Below are 20,002 nucleotides of genomic sequence, written 5' to 3' on the forward strand. Positions count from 1 at the left end.
GTGATAATCCTCAGGAAACATCCCCAAAATAACACAATGAACAGAGGATTAAATATGAAGAGACTACAGTTTATTCAGTGCATCTTAAGACGGAGTTACAGAGCAGAGAATAATTTATGGTCAGCACGATTACAGAGTGCAGGTCTGGATCTGACTAACTCTGTTCTACTAGCAGCACATTAAATGTTATTACTTTGAAACATAAAGGACATAAAACAGCGCAGATCATCCTTCAACATTGTTTCACCATTTTCAAAAGTGAAGGAATGTGGCTCATTAAAGTGACAAAAATAAATTAGTTAAAAAATAAATATTTCCTCTCAACACTGACATTTCTACTGTTAGAAAGGCTTTTACACACACAGCTTGAACTAGTAGCCCTATTGGATTATACAGGCTGGACGACACAGGAGTGCAACTAATGCCACACAGACATTATGGAATCATACATCACATGTAAAGGCGTACCATGGATATTATTGCTGCCAGGCCATATTTAATATGAGATGGACTGGACGAAGGCTAGCTGAGTCCTGCCACAGGACAAGGAGTCATGCTGCATTCACTTCAGATGGGAAATAACATTATAGGTACACAATTCCAGTTGGAAAGCACTGTTCCAGTGAGCTTATAGGACCGTGTCAGAGTTGTTTTAACAATCTCACACCCTGGCTTAGAGAGTTACAGGTTGCTTTACATTTAAATCAACTTTGGAGAGATCCCTTCCTCGCACAAATCCACATTTTTACAGCTTCAGTTAGACGAGACAAATCATCTAATGTGGTGGCTCTGGACTGGGATCTCCTGGGACAGAGAGGAAGAATGATTACAGCATCTAATGACTCTTTACATATAAATATGGGAATGTAAGTGCTGTTTTAACGCAACATAGACTTGTACAAAATCTGAATGTATCCTTTCACTTAATGATAAACAGATTTCAATTGAAAAGGACAGTTAACATTTCACAATAGCAGTTCAAATGTGTTTGGGTCATCTCAAATCTTTGGTACTAAAGTGCTCGTCCACGCAACGGTGCACTGAAGGAAGGACTGACTACACACTGAAGTGTTCAACTGTGTACAGAAAAGAGGTTTAAAAGATATGGATTTGGTTTGTGGCTCACGTTTATGATTGCTGCAGAAGATGAACTACAACATGCATCCTCATTGGATTAGTTAACACGCTGGAAAATATGCCTATTGGCTTTCTTTCTGTGAACAAGATGAGAAGATCAGAATCATGTCTGTGAGTGAAGTACAGAGCTGGAGTCAGGAAGTGGTTAGCATAAAGACTGGAGGCAGAGAAACAGTTAACCTGGCTCTATACAGAAATCTGAATAACACCTGTCTTGTTTGTTTAACCTTAACATAAATATGAAAAAACATCAATGACTGTGATTTTAAGGGGAGTTAAATGTTAGACCATTTACTTGACAAACAACAGTTCACCCAGCTGCACAGGTTCATGTTTTGGTCTCTGTAAAGGCATGATGATTACCAAACCTGACAACCTCACTGTGATGACAAAGACTTCAGGAAGCTGCAAACAGCCACTACACCTGGGTGTTGTTTTCCACAAAAACACAAACAGTTCCACTACATTATGCCCTCTAAAGCACATATTTTTCTTTCATTTCTAAGCAAAAAACAGCTGAGAGCAGCCGCCCAATGTCTCATCATCACAGTGAGGTTGCCAGGTTTGGTCCCATCATGCCTGTAAAGAAAACACCAAAATCTAGAGCCTGGATGTGTTTTTTTGCCTGATATTATTGAACCATATTGGCCTATCACAGATTTATTAGTATTGGTGTATATGTTGTACCCCTAAAATCCAAAAATGTTATTTCAAACACTTCTGTTTGTGTACAGATTAAACAAATGAGATGTTAGATGTTCATCTATGAGCTTTAAATGTGTTGGTGGGTCGAGTTTTTCCACTTTTGATTGTACACTGCTAGCTGCTTCCCTGAGCCAACCCCAGCTCTGTGCCTGCCACACAGATGTTTGGACCTTCTCCTCTCAGAAAGACAGCAAATATGCACATTTCCCAAGATGTTGAACTAGTCCCCTAAAACTACCACTTTGTAGAACTGTATATTTACACAGAATCAACCATGTTGCTAAACTAAAGCCCTGACCATGTTGTTCCCATATGAGGTGAATGCAGCTCACTAACAGGAGCAGAGGAGTTTCAGATGTCGTTGGATGGGGTGCCTTTGCTTTTGCGCCCTGGTAGAGGGAAGGCCGACTTGCTCTGAGGCTGTGTGAGGCGGCTGGTGAGCTGGGTGAAGGGTTCGATGAGGGAGTTGCGTTCGCTGACGCTCACCTCCCACAGCTTCACCTTCTCGCCTCGCGCCCACTGCTGTGCCACCTCCTGGTCCACCTGGCGACGCTCCCGCAGGTCCGTCTTGTTCCCCAAAACTATGACTGTCACCTGAGAATGTACACAATGATGCATTAATGTATATTCAACATTGTCCTGCTTTACACCCAGTATATCATTACTTATGGCTGAAAAACCTGTATCTCAATATTTAGAGAACTCTGTTGTGAAGTACGTGGACGACACTACCATCGACCACATTACAAACGATAAGAGTTCATATCAGGAGGAAATCAACAGTCGTGCAGAGTGATGCACAGATAACAATCTGCTGCTCAACGTCAGCAAAACCAAGGAGCTGATTGTTGATTTTAGAAAGAAGGAGGCAAAGGCACACACCCCTGTCTACATCAGTGGAGCAGAACAGTTATAGGTTCCTTCGAATTAACATCACTGAGAACCTATCTTGGTCATCACACATCACCACCCTGGTTAAGAAAAAGCACAGAAAAGGCTCTACTTCCTACAGAAACTTAGGAAGGCTAAATTCTGGAGCCAGATTCTGGTCAGCTTTTACAGAGGAGCAACAGAAAGCATCCTGACTGGAAACATCACAAACTGGCATGGTTCATCACGGCCCAGGGCTCTGCAGCGGGTGATTAAAACCGGCAGGAGCAGCTGTTACGACCAGGATTTGGGGGAAACCCTGGCGTAACATGAAAATGAGACTCCCTCTTCCCAGCTCCCGAGCACCGCCAGCAACAAAGTATTTATGGCCATTTTAAAGGTTTTATTTTAAATAAATCTGACAAAGAAATAGGATCCTGGCAGTATGGCTGAAAGTGGAGAGAGAGGAGAGCCCACAGGAAGTGGGAGGCCTTTAAACTGCTGGCTTGGAGGCTGGAACCTCCAGGCTGGAATCAGCTCCCTCAGACAATCTACACTCACACAGTCACTCAATTAACCAAACACACCTGCAGCCAATCACACACTCACACAGGTAACGCAACAGAGGGCCATTAAAGCACACACATTTATAGAAATGCTTATACGACCTCTGGGCTTGGTCCAGGACAGGAAGGCTCTGCAGCAGGTGATTAAAACCACCAGAACATCACTGGTACCATCTACAGAGCATCAGTGACATCAGTGAAGTGAGATGTCTGCACAGAGCCCAAAGATACTAAAAGACAACACCCAGCCAGTTACAGTCTGTTCACCCTGCTGCCATCTGACAACAGATACAGAAGTATCTGCTGCCAGACCACCAGACTACAGAGCAGCTTCATTCATCAGGTTGTGAGACTCCTCAGTTCATCATCAACACTCCGTTTTCCATAATAGATGTAGCACAATGGACTAGAGCATAGTTTTGTTTTTTTAAACCCTTGTGTTTTAAAAAGGGACAATAAAGTTGCCTTGTTACCTTGTAGTGAAATTGTTTTCACATAAATTGGGGTATCGCATGCTCCTCTAGAAACAGAGATTCCTTGGCCCCATACACCATTCTACCAGCCACATGCAGAAGTGAAAATGCTTTGTTGTCAAGCTAAGAGTTATCTAACTCATCAACAAATACTGGAGGCAGACACAGATGTAATTGTTTTGGGTAATTGTCAGAATTCCAAAGAACTGAATTCAGCAGAAACCACAAGATGTGAAAGAAAACATCTGTTCAGTGGAGTTCGTTTCATACTTTTTGGTCGAGAACAAAACAACCCCAAATAGCATTCATACATCTTGATCTGATCAGTCACACAGGAAGAAACCGCCACGTCAAGGTAAGAAAAAGTCCCCTTTATCTACTTTCTAGGTAATTCTGTCTTATATTCGGTCGAATTTGACGGGTTACGTTATTACACTTATGCAGAGTCTCTTTTCATGATCCTGTGTGGCTGATAAAAACGTATTTAATCTTGTACTGACATAGCTTCTTATGAGTGGATGTGTGCCTGTATAAACTGCAGTGTCTAACAGTTTTTCACAAATTAAATATTTTGATGGGAAAAAGCAGGATTCGTGCATGATAACGAGTCAAGTGTTAGGGGCTTCTTGCATGCACGTTTCCTTTTAAAAAATCATTTCACTGGTTTCCATCAAGTTGCTTTTTCTAGATACTGGATAGAAAACATTAATGTGAAGTGTAAGCTATTAAGCAGTTGTGGTAAGTTTTCTGCACCTCTGCTGCACACACATCCTCAATTATGAGGGCCGACATGCGAAAGCTGTTAAACTGTATGAATTAAAGCAAATGATACTTTCTCAAACTGGCAACCTTGGAATTCTCATGTCTGCATTTAGTGTTTCAATACCAATGTACAGTGGGTACGGAAAGTATTCAGACCCCTTTACATTTTTCACTCTTTGTTTCATTGCAGCCATTTGCTAAAATCAAAAAAGTTCATTTTATTTCTCATTAATGTGCACTCAGCACCCCATCTTGACAGAAAAAAAACCAAATGTAGAAATTTTTGCAAATTTATTAAAAAAGAAAAACTGAAATATCACATGGTCATAGGTATTCCGACCCTTTGCTCAGTATTGAGTAGAAGCACCCTTTTGAGCTAGTACAGCCATCAGTCTTCTTGGGAATGATGCAACAAGTTTTTCACACCTGGATTTGGGGATCTTCTGCCATTCTTCCTTGCAGATCCTCTCCAGTTCTGTCAGGTTGGATGGTGAACCATTTTCAGGTCTCTCCAGAGATGCTCAATTGGGTTTAGGTCAGGGCTCTGGCTGGGCCAGTCAAGAATGGTCACAGAGTTGTTCCGAAGCCACTCCTTTGTTATTTTAGCTGTGTGCTTAGGGTCATTGTCTTGTTGGAAGGTGAACCTTCGGCCCAGTCTGAGGTCCTGAGCACTCTGGAAGAGGTTTTCTTCCAGGATATCTCTGTACTTGGCTGCATTCATCTTTCCTTCAATTGCAACCAGTCGTCCTGTCCCTGCAGATGAAAAACACCCCCATAGCATGATGCTGCCACCACCATGTTTCACTGTTGGGATTGTATTGGGCAGGTGATGAGCAGTGCCTGTTTTCTCCACACATACCGTTTAGAATTAACACCAAAAAGTTCAATCTTGGTCTCATCAGACCAGAGAATCTTATTTCTCATAGTCTGGGAGTCCTTCATGTGTTTTTTGGCAAACTCTATGCAGCCTTTCATATGTCTTGCACTGAGGAGAGGCTTCCGTCGGGCCACTCTGCCATAAAGCCCCGACTGGTGGAGGGCTGCAGTGATAGTTGACTTTGTGGAACTTTTTCCCATCTCCTTACTGCATCTCTGGACCTCAGCCACAGTGATCGTTGGGTTCTTCTTTACCTCTCTCATCAAGGCTCTTCTCCCACGATTGCTCAGTTTGGCTGGACGGCCCGGTCTAGGAAGAGTTCTGGTCGTCCCAAACTTCTTCCATTTAAGGATTATGGAGGCCACTGTGCTCTTAGGAACCTTGAGTGCTGCAGAAATTCTTTTGTAACCTTGGCCAGATCTGTGCCTTGCCACAATTCTGTCTCTGAGCTCCTTGGGCAGTTCCTTCGACCTCATGATTCTCATTTGCTCTGACATGCACTGTGAGCTGTAAGGTCTTATATAGACAGGTGTGTGCCTTTCCTAATCAAGTCCAATCAGTTTAAATAAACACAGCTGGACTCCAATGAAGGAGTAGAACCATCTCAAGGAGGATCAGAAGAAATGGACAGCATGTGAGTTAAATATGAGTGTCACAGCAAAGGGTCTGAATACTCATGACCATGTGATATTTCAGTTTTTCTTTTTTAATAAATTTGCAAAAAGTTCTACATTTCTGTTTTTTTCTGTCAAGATGGGTTGCTGAGTGTACATTAATGAGAAAAAAAAGAACTTTTTCGATTTTAGCAAATGGCTGCAATGAAACAAAGAGTGAAAAATGTAAAGGGGTCTGAATACTTTCCGTACCCACTGTACGTCCTAATTCTATTTGTTCACACCTTCACCTACCAGGCTTCTTGAGGCATTCAGCTGGTATACCAATGTACAGCTGTACAAACAGAACATGGAAACCACCTGAACATGAACTGAAACCACACTAAGAGCTGTCAGTTAAAGGGGATATGCAAATGTCTTTGTTGCTCTTCTGTGTGGTGTGGATGTTTGCAAATATGAAACACAGTAAAATGTTCTGGGACGGAGTCGAGTAAAGCCTTGTCTGCAGAATGGGACAGTAGTTAACACAAACTTTGAACACCACACCTCTTTCTTATCTCTGGACTTGTCTATTTCCTTCTTCAGAATGTCCACCTTCTTGAAAGACTCCAGGCTGTCGACACTGTAGACGAGGACGAAGCCGTCTGCCACAGAGTAGTAGTGTTTGGGGAGGTCTTGTCCATCGTGGAGCCCCTTGGTGTCATACAGCCTGAGCTGCTCCTTCACACCGCGGTCCGTCTCCACTGAGGCCACGTACACGTCCTCCTGGGTCTCACTGGACTCTGAGCCTGACACACACGGACAACACAACCACTTCAGAGAAGACACTCTCCACCGAACAAGGAGGGTTCACTTCAACCAGATGAAGGGAGCCCATTCTGACTGTTCACTGTTACTCACCGACAGAGTGATTTCCGTACAGCAGCTGCTCCAGTATGGCAGTTTTACCCACTGCTGCCTGGCCACATACGACAACTTTACAGCCTTTTCCCATGTCGAGCCTACAGTGTATGAACACAGAGCGTCACATTAATTATAGTCTCGTCTGAAACATGTCACACATGCTATAAAACATGCTATAATAACATTAATATGGCCGAGAGCTCCTCTCAAACAAATCAAAACAACTCTCTCCTTAGCATTGACTCGCCGTGACAGCGTTTTGTTGTTTAGCCTAGCTAGCTATCAGGCTAGCTTTAGCAACTAATTCTGTGTCACGTCACACAAATGATCGTTCACTGGCGACTGGAAACTGTTTATGTACTGGTAGGTTCGGTTAAAGTTCCTTACTTGAATCGGGTGGATATTTAGCCGTCTATCAAGTCTTTAAATGCAGCATCCCAACCAGAGCATCCATCCTGCTCCACTAGCTTTGACAAGGCTTTTTTCTGTCACTGCGCATGCGTGACCGAATGAGTTTACACCAATAAACATCAATAAAGACAGCAATAAAAATAATAATACACGGAGACGATCTTTTGTTCGACTTTATAATAATCTAATGCTATCTAATATACTGTGTAACAGACATAACAGTTGTGACATAATATTTACACGCACTGCGTTAATTATGTTGATTTTGACTATTATTGTAGCCGTGGATCAGTCAATATGGATGAGTCAACACACAAATCTATGCAGTTACTTCTTTAGTCAAAATGGCCATGATCAATATACACACCAAATGCCTCCTTTACAAGTCTGACCTTACTCTATCTCTAGACTCTATGTGAATATATGATGAAATAAATTCTGATTTGAAAATAAATGTAATTTTGAGAGACAGCGCGTATTTGATTCTCGAAATCAACAGTAAAGTATCATCAAAAGTGTGAGCAAAAATTAAATAATAAAAATAAAAAACACACGAAGACTACATTTCCCATGAGCATAACAAAGGAAATACGTCACCGTCGTTTTCATAAGGCACGCTGGGTACGTACGCTCTCTCTTTCCGGCTGGTACGCCATCATGTAAGCGAGTATTTCTATACCTTTCTACCAAACGCAATCCATTAAAATCATTATGTGTATACATTCATCTGTCTGTTTGACTCAGGGAATTGTTAAACGACTTAATAACCATCTATACGACATGATTATTTTTTGTACTAACATCGTTGAGAACTCAGATTATAGCCTTGTTGTGACGGGGCTGAGATGCATTCAATCCGGTAGCCACGGCACTGCTAGCCGCATTAGCACGCTAGTTTCTTACCATGTTGTCTTGTTGTTAATGTAAAGTTACCATCATTTTAGTGATTTTTATCTAATTGAAACTGGCACATGAATTTATTGTGTCTGCAGTAATGTTGGAAGCATCCCGGTGAAGCGGGAGTGATAAGCTATGAGGACGGTTTTAGCATGCTAGCTTTACTTCTAACTGCTATAGAGGAAGCATGGATGTGTGTGCCATTACACCGTGGATATTTTCACAGTATTCTCACATACGTTAAGACACCTGGGTCCCCATACCATGCGCTTCATGTGTATCTACTGTATGGAATAGAGTAGAAGGTGTAAAAACGTGACTTTGTGCGACTCGTTGCACAGACTGCCCTCAGCACTGTATGTATGGTGTCCCGGTGGTCTTGAATAATGTGTCATTATGACCCAAGTTACAGCCTTCAAATCGATTTCGATCTAAAACATGGTAAATTCACTTTCTAACCTGAGCTAGGCAGCAGCTAATCAGAAGTATTGACACTGTTTTGGTTGTAAAAAAAACTTGTAGGCTCCCTCATGGCACATGATGAACACTCTCCAATATGATCTAATGTTACTCTGATCAGTTTAATTAGAAATTTAACTGCTATGCTATCTGCATGTTGTCTAATATTAACCCTGTATAGAGGATTTCTTGACCATACAAAAGCAATCTTTGAATTAATATAAAGACGTTCATGTTTTAATGATGGATGTTTCTCTTCTGCAGATAAGTCAACATGGGAGCATATAGGTATATGCAGGAGCTATGGCGCAAGAAGCAGTCCGATGTGATGCGCTTCTTGCTCCGTGTCCGCTGCTGGCAGTACCGTCAGCTGTCCAACCTCCACCGTGCTCCTAGACCCACCAGACCTGACAAGGCCCGTAGGCTGGGCTACAAGGCCAAGCAGGGTGAGTGCTGAGCCCAGAGTTACACTTGCTCGTGTATTGTCTGTCATCATCCTTGCTAACTGTTCGTTTGATTCAACAGGTTACGTTATCTATCGCGTCCGTGTGCGCCGCGGTGGCCGTAAACGCCCTGTGCCCAAGGGTGCTACCTATGGCAAGCCAGTGCACCATGGCGTCAACCAGATCAAGTTTGCCCGCAGTCTGCAGTCCACCGCTGAGGTACGTTCATGAGGACATTGACTGTGGCTGTAAGGCCAGAAGAAATAGATGGTTCTATGCTTTGGCAATGCATTGAGGACCAGCCCTCATTTACAGTGTAACAGAGTAAAGAGAACCACCACCCAACAGTATGGTCCAGCTCTTTCCTGTATACCCAGTCTGTCACAATAACTATTATTGTGGTATCTGTAGAAATTGAAAGGGAAAAATGCTATCACGCTAACCTGGTTTACAGTTTTTTTCTTTTTTGGCAAATTACTTACCAAAATTCAAGTTAATTGAGGTGGAGAGAGTCCAACTATAACTGAAGAGGGTTCACAAAAAGAACAATCACACTCAGTTAGTGAAAAGGGAACCAGATGAAGTCATTTGATTATTCAATGTTATCATGTGTGCTAACATGATATAAATATTACATTTTTTGATATCGCAGCTATCATGATATTGTGACACACCTAGTTTCAAACATATTTTTACTTAACAGATTTTTCAAGCACCTCGTCAAGTTCACTTACATGTTTGTTGTAATGTATTGTTTGCATTTGCCAGAGCACCAAACCCCATGTTTAGGTTAGTATGGCAACTACAAATGTAAATGCAGCATACGTGTGGAATGTAGAGTAGACCAAGAGTTTAATAATGTATTACCCTAACTTATTAATGTGTTGCTGCTTTATATATTACTGAAGGTTGAAGGCTTAACATAGGGTGCATTCGTAAATGGTCACTTGGGGCATCAAAGCGCACTTGGCACAAGCTGGACAGTTTATGAATTTGATTTAAAACACCCCTCCAGAGTGCCAAGAGCTGTCAGTGTTTCATGAATTGTTGGAAGTGATGGGCTTAGCTAAATGTAGTAACCCAAATAATTTAGTACACATGAGAGTGAGCTGTATGTGAGTGTAACATTGGCTAACTACTAGCTAGCAGCCTGAGTTTCTAATACTTTTACACAAGAAACGCTGCTTTTTCTATTACAGGACATGAATATCCATTTTCTGAGATCTGATCCATTTTAGTCAAACACTTCATTTAGTAGCGCTTCATATTAGATTTATGAACACCCCCTTACAACTTATTGTATTTGTGTTGCTAAATGTTTCCCAAACATTTTGACTTGTTGCAGTAGGAAAAACACAGGTGTAATTGATTAAATAAATTGTATTTAGCTGCTTCAGTATAAGTTAATCCTGTCATGACTTGCTTGGTTTTTGAAGAGAACAGAGCCATCGTTGATGGTGTCAGTAACACGTAGATCTGAACAGACTGGTTGATTAATCAGTCGACTGACAGAAAATGCGCATCTATTTTGATACAAAACTTAAGTCCGTTAAGAAGTGAAATGTCAGTTATTTCTTTCATGTTAAATTTCAGATCCTTGGTTTTAGGACTGATGGTTGAATAAAACAAGGAATTTAAGTTAAAGTCTATGAATAACTTTCTTAAAACAGACACTTGGCTTCTTCACACAGGCGTGACTTATTGTTTAATGGCTGCGTTGCATTTAGTTGTACAATTCAATTTCCTATAAAGAGGCGTCAAAATATGATCTATTGTCACTTACATCCTAATTTTTTATGAAAGCTGCAGTTGGTGGACATTGTTAGTCTACGAAGTGCATGATAGTGGTGTTGTCACATTCATGTGGCTGCAGTAGTCCTGTAAAAATGTCTCCCACTTCATTGTTCAGGCCACATTTTTAGAAAATTCTGTACAAGATGAGACTTGAGAGACTTTGATCACTTTATTAGACAATTATGGTTTTTCAGTTGTTTTCATGAGGTTTGAATAAGGACTTGGATTCTTGAACTCATCTAACTGTCGTGGATGCCATTTAGACCAACAGTCTTTGGTAATGATTTACTGGCTCTTGCTAGTTAATATCTTACTCAATAGCAGATAAGTCTTTACAAATACACAGAATCCAGATGACTTTGACGTAAGCTGCTAATTATGAGAATACATCAGACCAACACATCTGTGAACTTCAGCATTCAACAGGGTTTGAGTTCCTGCCCCCTTTTTTGGAGGAAAACAAACCACTCTTCATTGATTTAAATATAAAATAGCATTATGTAACAAAACAAACAGAAAACCATCAGAGTTAAATACTTGTGTAAATAATCCAAAGACACTGTCAAGTTTATATATGTCCACTCTCCCCACCATAGAACATACTAGTACACAGAAATTCTTCAGCACAAACTCCACAGCAATTTAAACCAGCTTGTTTACACTGTTACTGTCTATGCAGGGATGGGGATTGTTTCCCTCAAAACCGGGGTGTGGCAATGAGGGCCCACTCTGGTTGAGGTATTGCTGGTCTGATGTATGTTTTCTTCAGCTCATGATGCTTTTTTGTAGGATTTCTTGGTGTTTAAAGATCAAATAAGTTGCAGCCAAAATGGTTTAATTTGCAGTTTTAGGATGGTGCCATATTACCTTGTGTCTGTGTCGATATGCCTAGGAATTACACAGGACTGATTGGGTCAGTGAGAATCATTCACTCACTCTGTTTACTTTGTAGGAGCGTGCTGGCCGTCACTGCGGAGGCCTGAGAGTGCTGAGCTCCTACTGGGTGGGCGAGGACTCCACCTACAAGTTCTTTGAGGTGATTCTGATCGACCCCTTCCACAAGGCCGTCAGACGCAACCCAGACACCCAATGGATCACAAAGGCTGTGCACAAGCACAGAGAGATGCGTGGCCTGACATCTGCAGGAAAGAAGAGCCGAGGCCTGGGCAAGGGCCACAAGTTCCACCTGACCATCGGAGGCTCCCGCCGTGCCGCCTGGAAGAGGCGCAACACCCTGCAGCTGCGCCGCTATCGTTAGAGCATACCACGTGTCTGTACATTAAAAAAATAAACATCCTTTTTATGGTGATAGTCTGTCTGCCGTCTGGTTCATTCAGGCTCTCTGAGGGGCTGCACAGCTCATACATTAGTGTGAATAAAGTTTAGTGAGGAGATCATTCATAGGCTGGTTGGAATACTGGATAATTTTAAGGCTACATGTGCATACAAGTGATGTCACTTATAACTTGTTTGCGTACCCTCCATCACTTTCTTACCTCAACAGTCAAGGAATTAATTCTGTCAACTGTTGTAATATGTACAGTATACAGGATATTTAGTATCCTATGACCTGTCTCAGAGCATCAGTTATAAACACCATGACAGCCAAGTCAAAGTTGGACCCGATTCCCTTATTAATACATAAAAGGTTACCCATTCAGAGTGAATGAATGTTCCTGTCACAGCCGGTCTCTCCTGGGAAAGGCTGCTGGAAACTGACTGGACTGCAGCCTCATGTCACTCCCTCTGCTGCTTCCTGAGCTTGTTCATTTTCCATTTGAGGCTAAATTAATCTCAAAGACTCTAGTTTGACTTGTAGCTGAAAAAGCACAGGTGTTACTAATAACATTAACAGCTCTGATCTTTTCAAGCACCCCAGTGAGCCAGCATGAACAGTACCAGGACCGTGAAACTGAAACGGCTTAATGGATTTCACATCAGTCATTTTACTATTTACATGTGCTTTCTTCTGAAGTAGTGGGCAGATCAAATGATGCATTGTGACACATAATGGTAATAATGAACAGTTTTTAAATGTGTTGCAGTCATCCATCTTTGTCTGGAGTCTATCTAATGTCCAATTGGGGGTCTTGACGGTTAAAAGATTCTTTCACATTATAATGTAAGCTGTAATTTTATTTTCACATTCACAAGTGCTCACTTATGTATTCCATATTGGTGGAACAGTTTTATTGTTTTGAAGCTACACCTACATATGGACAGGAAGTATAGTAATGTGTATGTATTGATGCATATTGTATCCAGGAGGGCGTGTGGTAGGTTGTTCTGAAAGAGTAACAGCAATTTCTGTATATATGGATATGAATATTTCCATTGTAAGGTGTACTCTTAATAATCTTGCCAACTACTTTGCTTTCATCAATATTTAATTATACACATACAGTATTCTAACAGGTTATATGAATATAAATCAACCAGAATAGGTGGCCTACACACTTCAGAAGGTTTGCAAATAGTAGTTTTTCTTTTCAGTTAAAGACGAGGAAATACTGCAGCCTGCAGTCCTCAGAGCCAATCAAGCTGAGGTTCAAATGGCAAAGCAACAAAACAAACCTTTCAAAAATGAATAAGAAATTAGGTTTTAAATGTAGTTCTTCCTTTTAATTCAGTCATTTCTTTACTGGACTAAGAATCTGGCGAACTCAAGCATTTAAACACACAATACATAATTACTGCCTCCAGGGGTCTCTCAATCAAAGTGTTGCGGGGGTCAGGTCCAGGCAGAGCAGAGCCACTGTTCAGCTGCTCAGAGCCAGCGGGCCTGGAGGAGAGAGTCGGGGGCAGAGCCAGAACTTCTGGAGGCATAAACACCAAGAGTCACATCGGAGTTTGCTCTGATCTGGAGCCATTTACTGACAGAAGAGATTACTTTTTAACATTTGGGATAAACAGTGACTCAATTTAAGTGGTGAACATACCAGTACCATACCATAGCTATAAAATATCTATCTGTCATGACTATGGCACAAATGTTCACAGATGAGGTAATGTTTTAGTTGTTATTGTTGCTTGCTGACGTTCTTATCCTGGAAGACAGGCAACCAAATGAAACACAGGGTTAGACTGTAAACTTGTGAAGTTCTCTGCATTTGAACATAATTGAAACATATAGATACTGTAAGTACACAACTCCACAAAATAATTAACAACGGTCTAGTCATTTTTAAAAGGTATAATGCAGAATTAGTACATATTATATCTTTAGGAGTGAAGGAAGGGGGGTGCAGCAAATATGAAGTGGTTAGCTGACTGGTCCTGGATGTTAGTGAGCATTTTACCCTTTTATTAGCCTGAAGTCAAACAAGGGAAGCATTTGTCCTCATTGTTATCTGTTATTCAATCAGTGACGCATCACTGGCCGCAGAAATGCTCTGTTCACATTCACACAGTTAACATTAACACTATCAGGTCATGAGCCTGCTTCTCTAACCACCAGTGCCCTGCATGGCACATTGCACACTTTCACATGTGCACGTTTTATGGGTGAGAGGGTAAAACGAGGTGACACTTTATGGTTATGGTTTTGAAGCAACAGCGCCTCTAAAGTATTCCACTCAGCTAGATGTGAGGGCCCTGATACACCAGAGTGGATTCAAAGAACTAGCACAAATGTGTTGCTTCAACTCCTCTGCTAAAAGCTGCACTTGAATAAACCACAAACTGGCTCTCAGCATGCATGTGTGGTCTGTGCATGCTTGAGAGGAAAGAGAGTAAGATCACTGATGTACTAGATGGAACAGACAATCAGAGCTCTCTTTTGAGAACATTTTCTGTGACTTTGGTAGAATTATTACAAATGATTGAGAGAATATTGGAGATTGGCAGCGTCTTCTGAGGTCAGGTAGATTAAAGTGTATCAGCCTGAAACTCAGAGAAATACGAGTATGACAGAAGACTTCAAATTTGAAACTTTGACCACCACACAGCTGTTTGCTAAACATTCTGTTTTTCAAAAAACAATTTTCAATAAAAAAAGATAGGTGTCAGATCTGTGATGCAATGGAAATAGTTTCTTAAAATGTAAGGTTAAGTGTTTCCACTATGTTTTAGTGCCATGTTAAGAGTTTTAAGCATATTTTGATAATCTTGTGTCGCAATTACTTTAATCGTGACACGAAATTTTCACAGGCTGGATTGCACCAACAAGGATGAACTCTTAAACCTGATTAAATCATGGTTTAAGTTTAAATTCTGTTGCACCAAACTTTAAAACTAGCTTAAAATTAAGAAAGATTCAATTCAAACCTCTCGGTGAACCTCAGTGTAATTGTTTCTCTGAATGTAGATTACATTTTATTCTGTTGCACCAAAACCTTAACTCCAATTTAAACTGTGATCTGGTATTAACTTTAAACTTACACTTGGGGAGGTTTAGCCTAACTTTTAGCATGGCTGTCTTTTTTTTTTAAATGAACTGAGCGAAATAATGAAGTTACTGGAATACATTAAGTAAAGACAGACTCAAACCAAATGAGTTTTATGCTGCTGCTGAACTGAAGATACCAGTTCAGTCAGTAATGGAGCTGAACAGAAACACTGGACCATCTGTCAGACAGGGCAGTGCAAGAGATGCAGCTGGATAACTAATTGGGCATATCCACATGTGCTAGCTTGGCCCTGTTTGACTTGGCACATCAGTCCAGCGCCGCTAGGATTTATATCTCTATTACAACATGGCTACCTGCTTCAAGGTGTGTCTTTAACTAAACATCACTTTTCTTGAGCAGAAGACATTTAAAGGCAGCGGGCTGGTCCATGGCTGCAAACATTCTTCCTCCCTGCTGTCTGCACGCTAACAAGCTCCACTAGTTTGGTAAATGCAAATTTTATTTCCTATAACTTCTTCACAATTAAAGTCCAATGTAATTTAAAAGCTTTTATTAGCAGAACAATCAGGAAATGTTGGGTTTTCACCAGCAGTAATTTAACATGACTCCTGAAACTACCTAACCAGCAAACAACGTGACATTTTATTAAGAAATACGGAGCAGCCTAAAGTAAACGGTCCTGTTAAGCTCTGCTTGATTTCAAATCTGGATTCACTCATATTAAACACAGCTTTACTAAACACTGATTAGAGCCAATCTTAGATTAAATCAAGCCTTGTTGGTACAGCCTGCCTGCATTTGACAAAGTGGTGAACCTGCCACATCCTCGCTTGTGAACCACTGAGCCAGAACAGGGTTTTTTTGGAGCATTCAACAACTTTCCCAGTCTTTTGTTCCCCCTGTCGCAACTTGTTTGAAACATGTTGCTGCCATCACATTCACAATATTTTCACAAAAATCTATGAAGTCGATGAGGTAAAACGTGAAGTATATTGTCTTTGTACTGTTTTCAAATGAGCATGCCTAAATGTCAAAAAGGATTTGCAAATGGTTGTTGTAACTTTTTTTAAATCAGAGTTGAAGAACTTCGAACACCTGTCCCAAAGAGAACGCAGAAGGATTTTCCCATCTGACTTTGTGGTACCACAGACAGAAAGGTGTGTTGTTACTACTATTTGTAATTGTAGTGCCTTTATTCATTTTGGTGACCGTCCCACAGGAATATGGGCCTCTGGGTCAATGGAGTGTTATAGTATCTTACTTTGTTATGCTACTGAATTAACTCACTGGGTCATGGTGACAACATATTATAGTCCTTTCGTTAAAATAGTCCCTCCCTGACCTACAGAGTGAAAAAGGGTCAAATGAGAACATGGAAGGGCGGAGTGAGAACTACGGTCATCTCTCGCATTACTCCCTCTCCATTGTCTCTCCTCACATTAGTCTGTGGGGTAGCAGTAACCTCTGACCTGCTCTGTAAGACAAAAAAAGAAAGTGGAGAACAAGATGCTACAGTGTGGGATTGTTTACTCCTAAAAGGATTCATTGTAGAAAGTGAGGAAACATTAGCTGGGATTCAGAGTGCCTTGGGAAATGCCTGGCGCTCCATCTCTGTGTGGAGCCTGGGCCGTCTCCTGCCTGCTGTCTGGAGATGGAGAGGACGGAAGCTTCTCCATGTCATGTTAACCCAGTAAGAATGCAGTGTGGGGGTAAACGGCCTGAGAGTCTCGTGACCTTGTGCCTGAGAACTGGATCTACTAGTCTGATGTGTGTCTCATATTCACTCAGTATCCACCGCCAACTATACTGGTCTGTGTAAAGTTATCTCACAAATAACACAAACCATTGAAATATGTATTACTGTGCAATACTCAGACAGAGAGCTTTAAAGCAAATCATTTGTATCCATTAAAGTTTTAAGATATGTATTATTTTGCTCAGTCAGACTATACTGGAGGGTTTAAATGTTGGCTTATGGTGCTCCATATGATGTTTCAAATAAGAACTGACCGATACGGTCTTTTCAGGGCCGATACCAATACCAACTATTAGTAATCAAGGACACCAATAACCAGTATTTGGAACCAATACACATTTTCAGTAAAAATAAAAATGTGACTGGATAACTCCCCAATTACTATGCACATTCAGATTATTCAGTCAGTTATAACTTGTGACATGTAATCAATCAGATAGTGTTGAGGGAAGGACATTGGGACATCTGGGCCCATTTTAGTAAGACTTGTTTGATGCAGCCATTAGACTCAGCCACAAACACTACAATGGGAAAGTCTACAGAGCTCAGCATTGATCTGAAAGAGCACATTATTGATTTGAACAAGTCAGGACAGTCACTTGGACATAAGTATAAAGTGCATGGCACAGTTGAGTCACTGCCACGATCAGAAAGAAAACACAAACTATCACCTGCTGCTGAGAGAAAACTGGTCAGGATGTGTCCACAGTCAAGCATGTTTTGCATTGCCATGAGCTGAGAGGCTGCTGTGCAAGACAGAAGCCATTCCTCCAGACGCAGCACCTTAAAGCTGGACTGAAGTTTGCTGCTGATCACATGGACAAAGAAAAAACCTTCTGGAGGAAAACTCTGTGGTCACATGAAACAAAAACTGAGTTGTTTGGCCACAATGAGCAGCAATATGTTTGGAGGAGAGAAAGTTAGGTTCACCTACTGGACCTCAGCTCTCCCTACTGGTGTGGGGGAGCGGTGAAGCAGGTGATTAAGAATCTGAATCAGAATTCCTTTATTAGCCGCACAAACGGAGAAATTTGTGTGTCACAGCAGCCAAAGGACAGTTCAATATAACAATAAGCAATAATAATAGTAAAAAATAAACAATATAATAAAAAGGTAAGAAATAGAAATAGAATTGTATATACATAATATGTACAAATATAAACAGTGTAATTATAGACAGTGTGGGCAGTGTATTGTTATTAATAAATAATAAATATGAGTATGAAAATTGCCCAGTTAGTGCTGAAGGTGAGGTTCGTCCAGGGTGTCATGCAAGCTAGGACCGCCCACTGGCTGTGGGGCTGAGAACAACTTGTTTATTCAGTTATGGGGAAAAAAAAACATTCTAAGTTTGTATTATTACCTCATTAATATTGTAAAAATATTTAAATTGTGACTTCTTCAAAACTCTACGCAACAATCTCTAACAATTTACATTATTCATAATTTTTTTTATTGACCATATGTGCGTGGACTGTAATATGACGTGAAAAATAAGACCATCCCTGACTCCTTTGACAGTCCAAAGGATGTGTTGAGTGTCTTGTCTCAGTGCCCTTTGTCTGCTCCACAGAAAGAGAGCAGAAGTAGCTAACGTTATACCCCTTTGGTACTGGTCAAAAATCCCACTTAAACCCACTAAGATTGGGCTTTTGTGTGCAATGGGAATGTGTAAATTCTGCATTTACACCGTAGTCAATTGACTCTATTGGAGACCTGGTTTTTTTCACTTTGAGCTAAACATAAGACCTAGGTGAACACGCTGAATTCCACCGCGCAAAGTGATGACGCGTTATCAACATCCGGTGGTGGCGCGTATATAAGGAAGGAATCTGGGATGTGGTCTATTCAAGGACGTTTTATTACTGAACACAGTGTTGGGGGTGGAGCACTGTTCATTCCTATGAAAGCTGCTCGGTGGTGTTTTGAAGCCAAAAAAGCTCGACTTCCTGGCTGTGAAAATACCTGGATCGCTGACCGAGCTGGCTAACTTCCGGTTTAGTGCCCAGCTAACTTGAATGAGGATAAAATAATTTAATCGTGCGGTACTTCTAGACTGTCCAAATGTTGTTGGACCGAATGGCTCAATTTCATTATAGTGAAACGAGTCACTTCGCAGGGATTATGTCGCTAGAATTTATCCACTGTTTTACAGACGCTTCTTTCACAATGGGTCTGTTGTTGTTTTCTCCTCTGTTACAATTGTTTCTGACGCATTCGTGACGTGAAACGTGACATCAGTGATGTACAACGTGACGCTTCAGATAAAAATCACAGACGGTCTGTCATGCCTGTGGGAAGTGGGAATGGAGTCAATAGGTGATTTTTAGCGGGTTGACCTGCGTTTAAAAAACCTGTGTAGACCCGCTAATTTTAGTGGAGAAGCGGTATTAGTTTAGAAATACTGTCTGCTAACGTAAACTAAAGACCAGCTTTCAGCACAAGACAGAGGTTCCACAGAGCCCCTTTAAGTTTTCTAATTAACTGAGTCAATTAAATATTAACATTTCCAATTTTTTTTAAATGTAGTCGTAGTCAGACTCATGACATCAGTATTTCGCTGGCTTGCTATGCAAGGGGTCGCAGTGCTTAACCCTTGTGCCCGCCTCGGGCATTTTTGTACATTTTCGCAACTTTTTTTTATTTGGTGATCATTTTGGCTGTGTTACAGGTTATGGCATGGATTTTTGCAAGAACTTTTATTTTTAGTAACATTTTTTAATCCCAATGTCTTTTACTCTCACATGTCTTTTATACTCTATTGATGCATTTTTGCACCCTCTGGACACCTTCGTGGCAAAAATGTACGCACACAGAAAAACTGCTATTAAATCATCATACATGAATATTTTTTTCTGCTTTTTTTCCATAAATCTCTTAAACAACTTCAGATTTGCTCAAAACTACCAAACATTCAATAATTTTCAGGATTTTAACCCTTTATATGCCAGTTTAATTATTTGAATTATTAATTATTAAATACAAA

At 40.8% G+C, this 20,002-nt stretch overlaps 2 protein-coding genes across 2 annotated transcripts; one reads left to right on the plus strand and one right to left on the minus strand.

Annotated features, from left to right (window-relative positions):
- Window positions 1-48: 48 nt before the first annotated feature.
- nkiras1 (NFKB inhibitor interacting Ras-like 1) lies at window positions 49-7,767 on the minus strand. The gene is made up of 4 exons (XM_084379694.1): window positions 7,295-7,767; window positions 6,905-7,005; window positions 6,551-6,792; window positions 49-2,436 (listed from the first exon to the last, which is right to left on the minus strand). The coding sequence occupies exons 2-4, from the start codon at window positions 6,996-6,998 to the stop codon at window positions 2,194-2,196; spliced, it is 579 nt and encodes a 192-aa protein (XP_084235820.1). The 5' UTR covers window positions 6,999-7,005; window positions 7,295-7,767; the 3' UTR covers window positions 49-2,193.
- Window positions 7,768-7,893: 126 nt separating this feature from the next.
- On the plus strand, window positions 7,894-12,220 carry rpl15 (ribosomal protein L15). Its single transcript, XM_084379690.1, has 4 exons — window positions 7,894-7,977; window positions 8,939-9,120; window positions 9,200-9,336; window positions 11,864-12,220. Exons 2-4 carry the CDS (start codon window positions 8,949-8,951, stop codon window positions 12,167-12,169), a joined length of 615 nt encoding a protein of 204 aa, XP_084235816.1. The 5' UTR covers window positions 7,894-7,977; window positions 8,939-8,948; the 3' UTR covers window positions 12,170-12,220.
- Window positions 12,221-20,002: the final 7,782 nt, after the last annotated feature.

This window comes from Pagrus pagrus, assembly GCF_965226575.1.
Source record: "Pagrus pagrus genome assembly, chromosome: 17".
Lineage (NCBI taxonomy): Eukaryota > Metazoa > Chordata > Actinopteri > Spariformes > Sparidae > Pagrus > Pagrus pagrus.

Bases quoted from the DNA above. Each gene is read 5' to 3' on its own strand.
- nkiras1 (XM_084379694.1), bottom strand. From the start codon at position 6,998: ATGGGAAAAGGCTGTAAAGTTGTCGTATGTGGCCAGGCAGCAGTGGGT. The intron at 6,793-6,904 runs GTGAGTAACAGT...CGTGTGTGTCAG, and splicing joins GTACGGAAATCACTCTGTCG to GCTCAGAGTCCAGTGAGACC. The intron at 2,437-6,550 runs GTGTGGTGTTCA...GTACATTCTCAG, and splicing joins AGTCCAGAGATAAGAAAGAG to GTGACAGTCATAGTTTTGGG.
- rpl15 (XM_084379690.1), top strand. From the start codon at position 8,949: ATGGGAGCATATAGGTATATGCAGGAGCTATGGCGCAAGAAGCAGTCC. The intron at 9,121-9,199 runs GTGAGTGCTGAG...TTGATTCAACAG, and splicing joins GGGCTACAAGGCCAAGCAGG to GTTACGTTATCTATCGCGTC. The intron at 9,337-11,863 runs GTACGTTCATGA...TTTACTTTGTAG, and splicing joins GTCTGCAGTCCACCGCTGAG to GAGCGTGCTGGCCGTCACTG.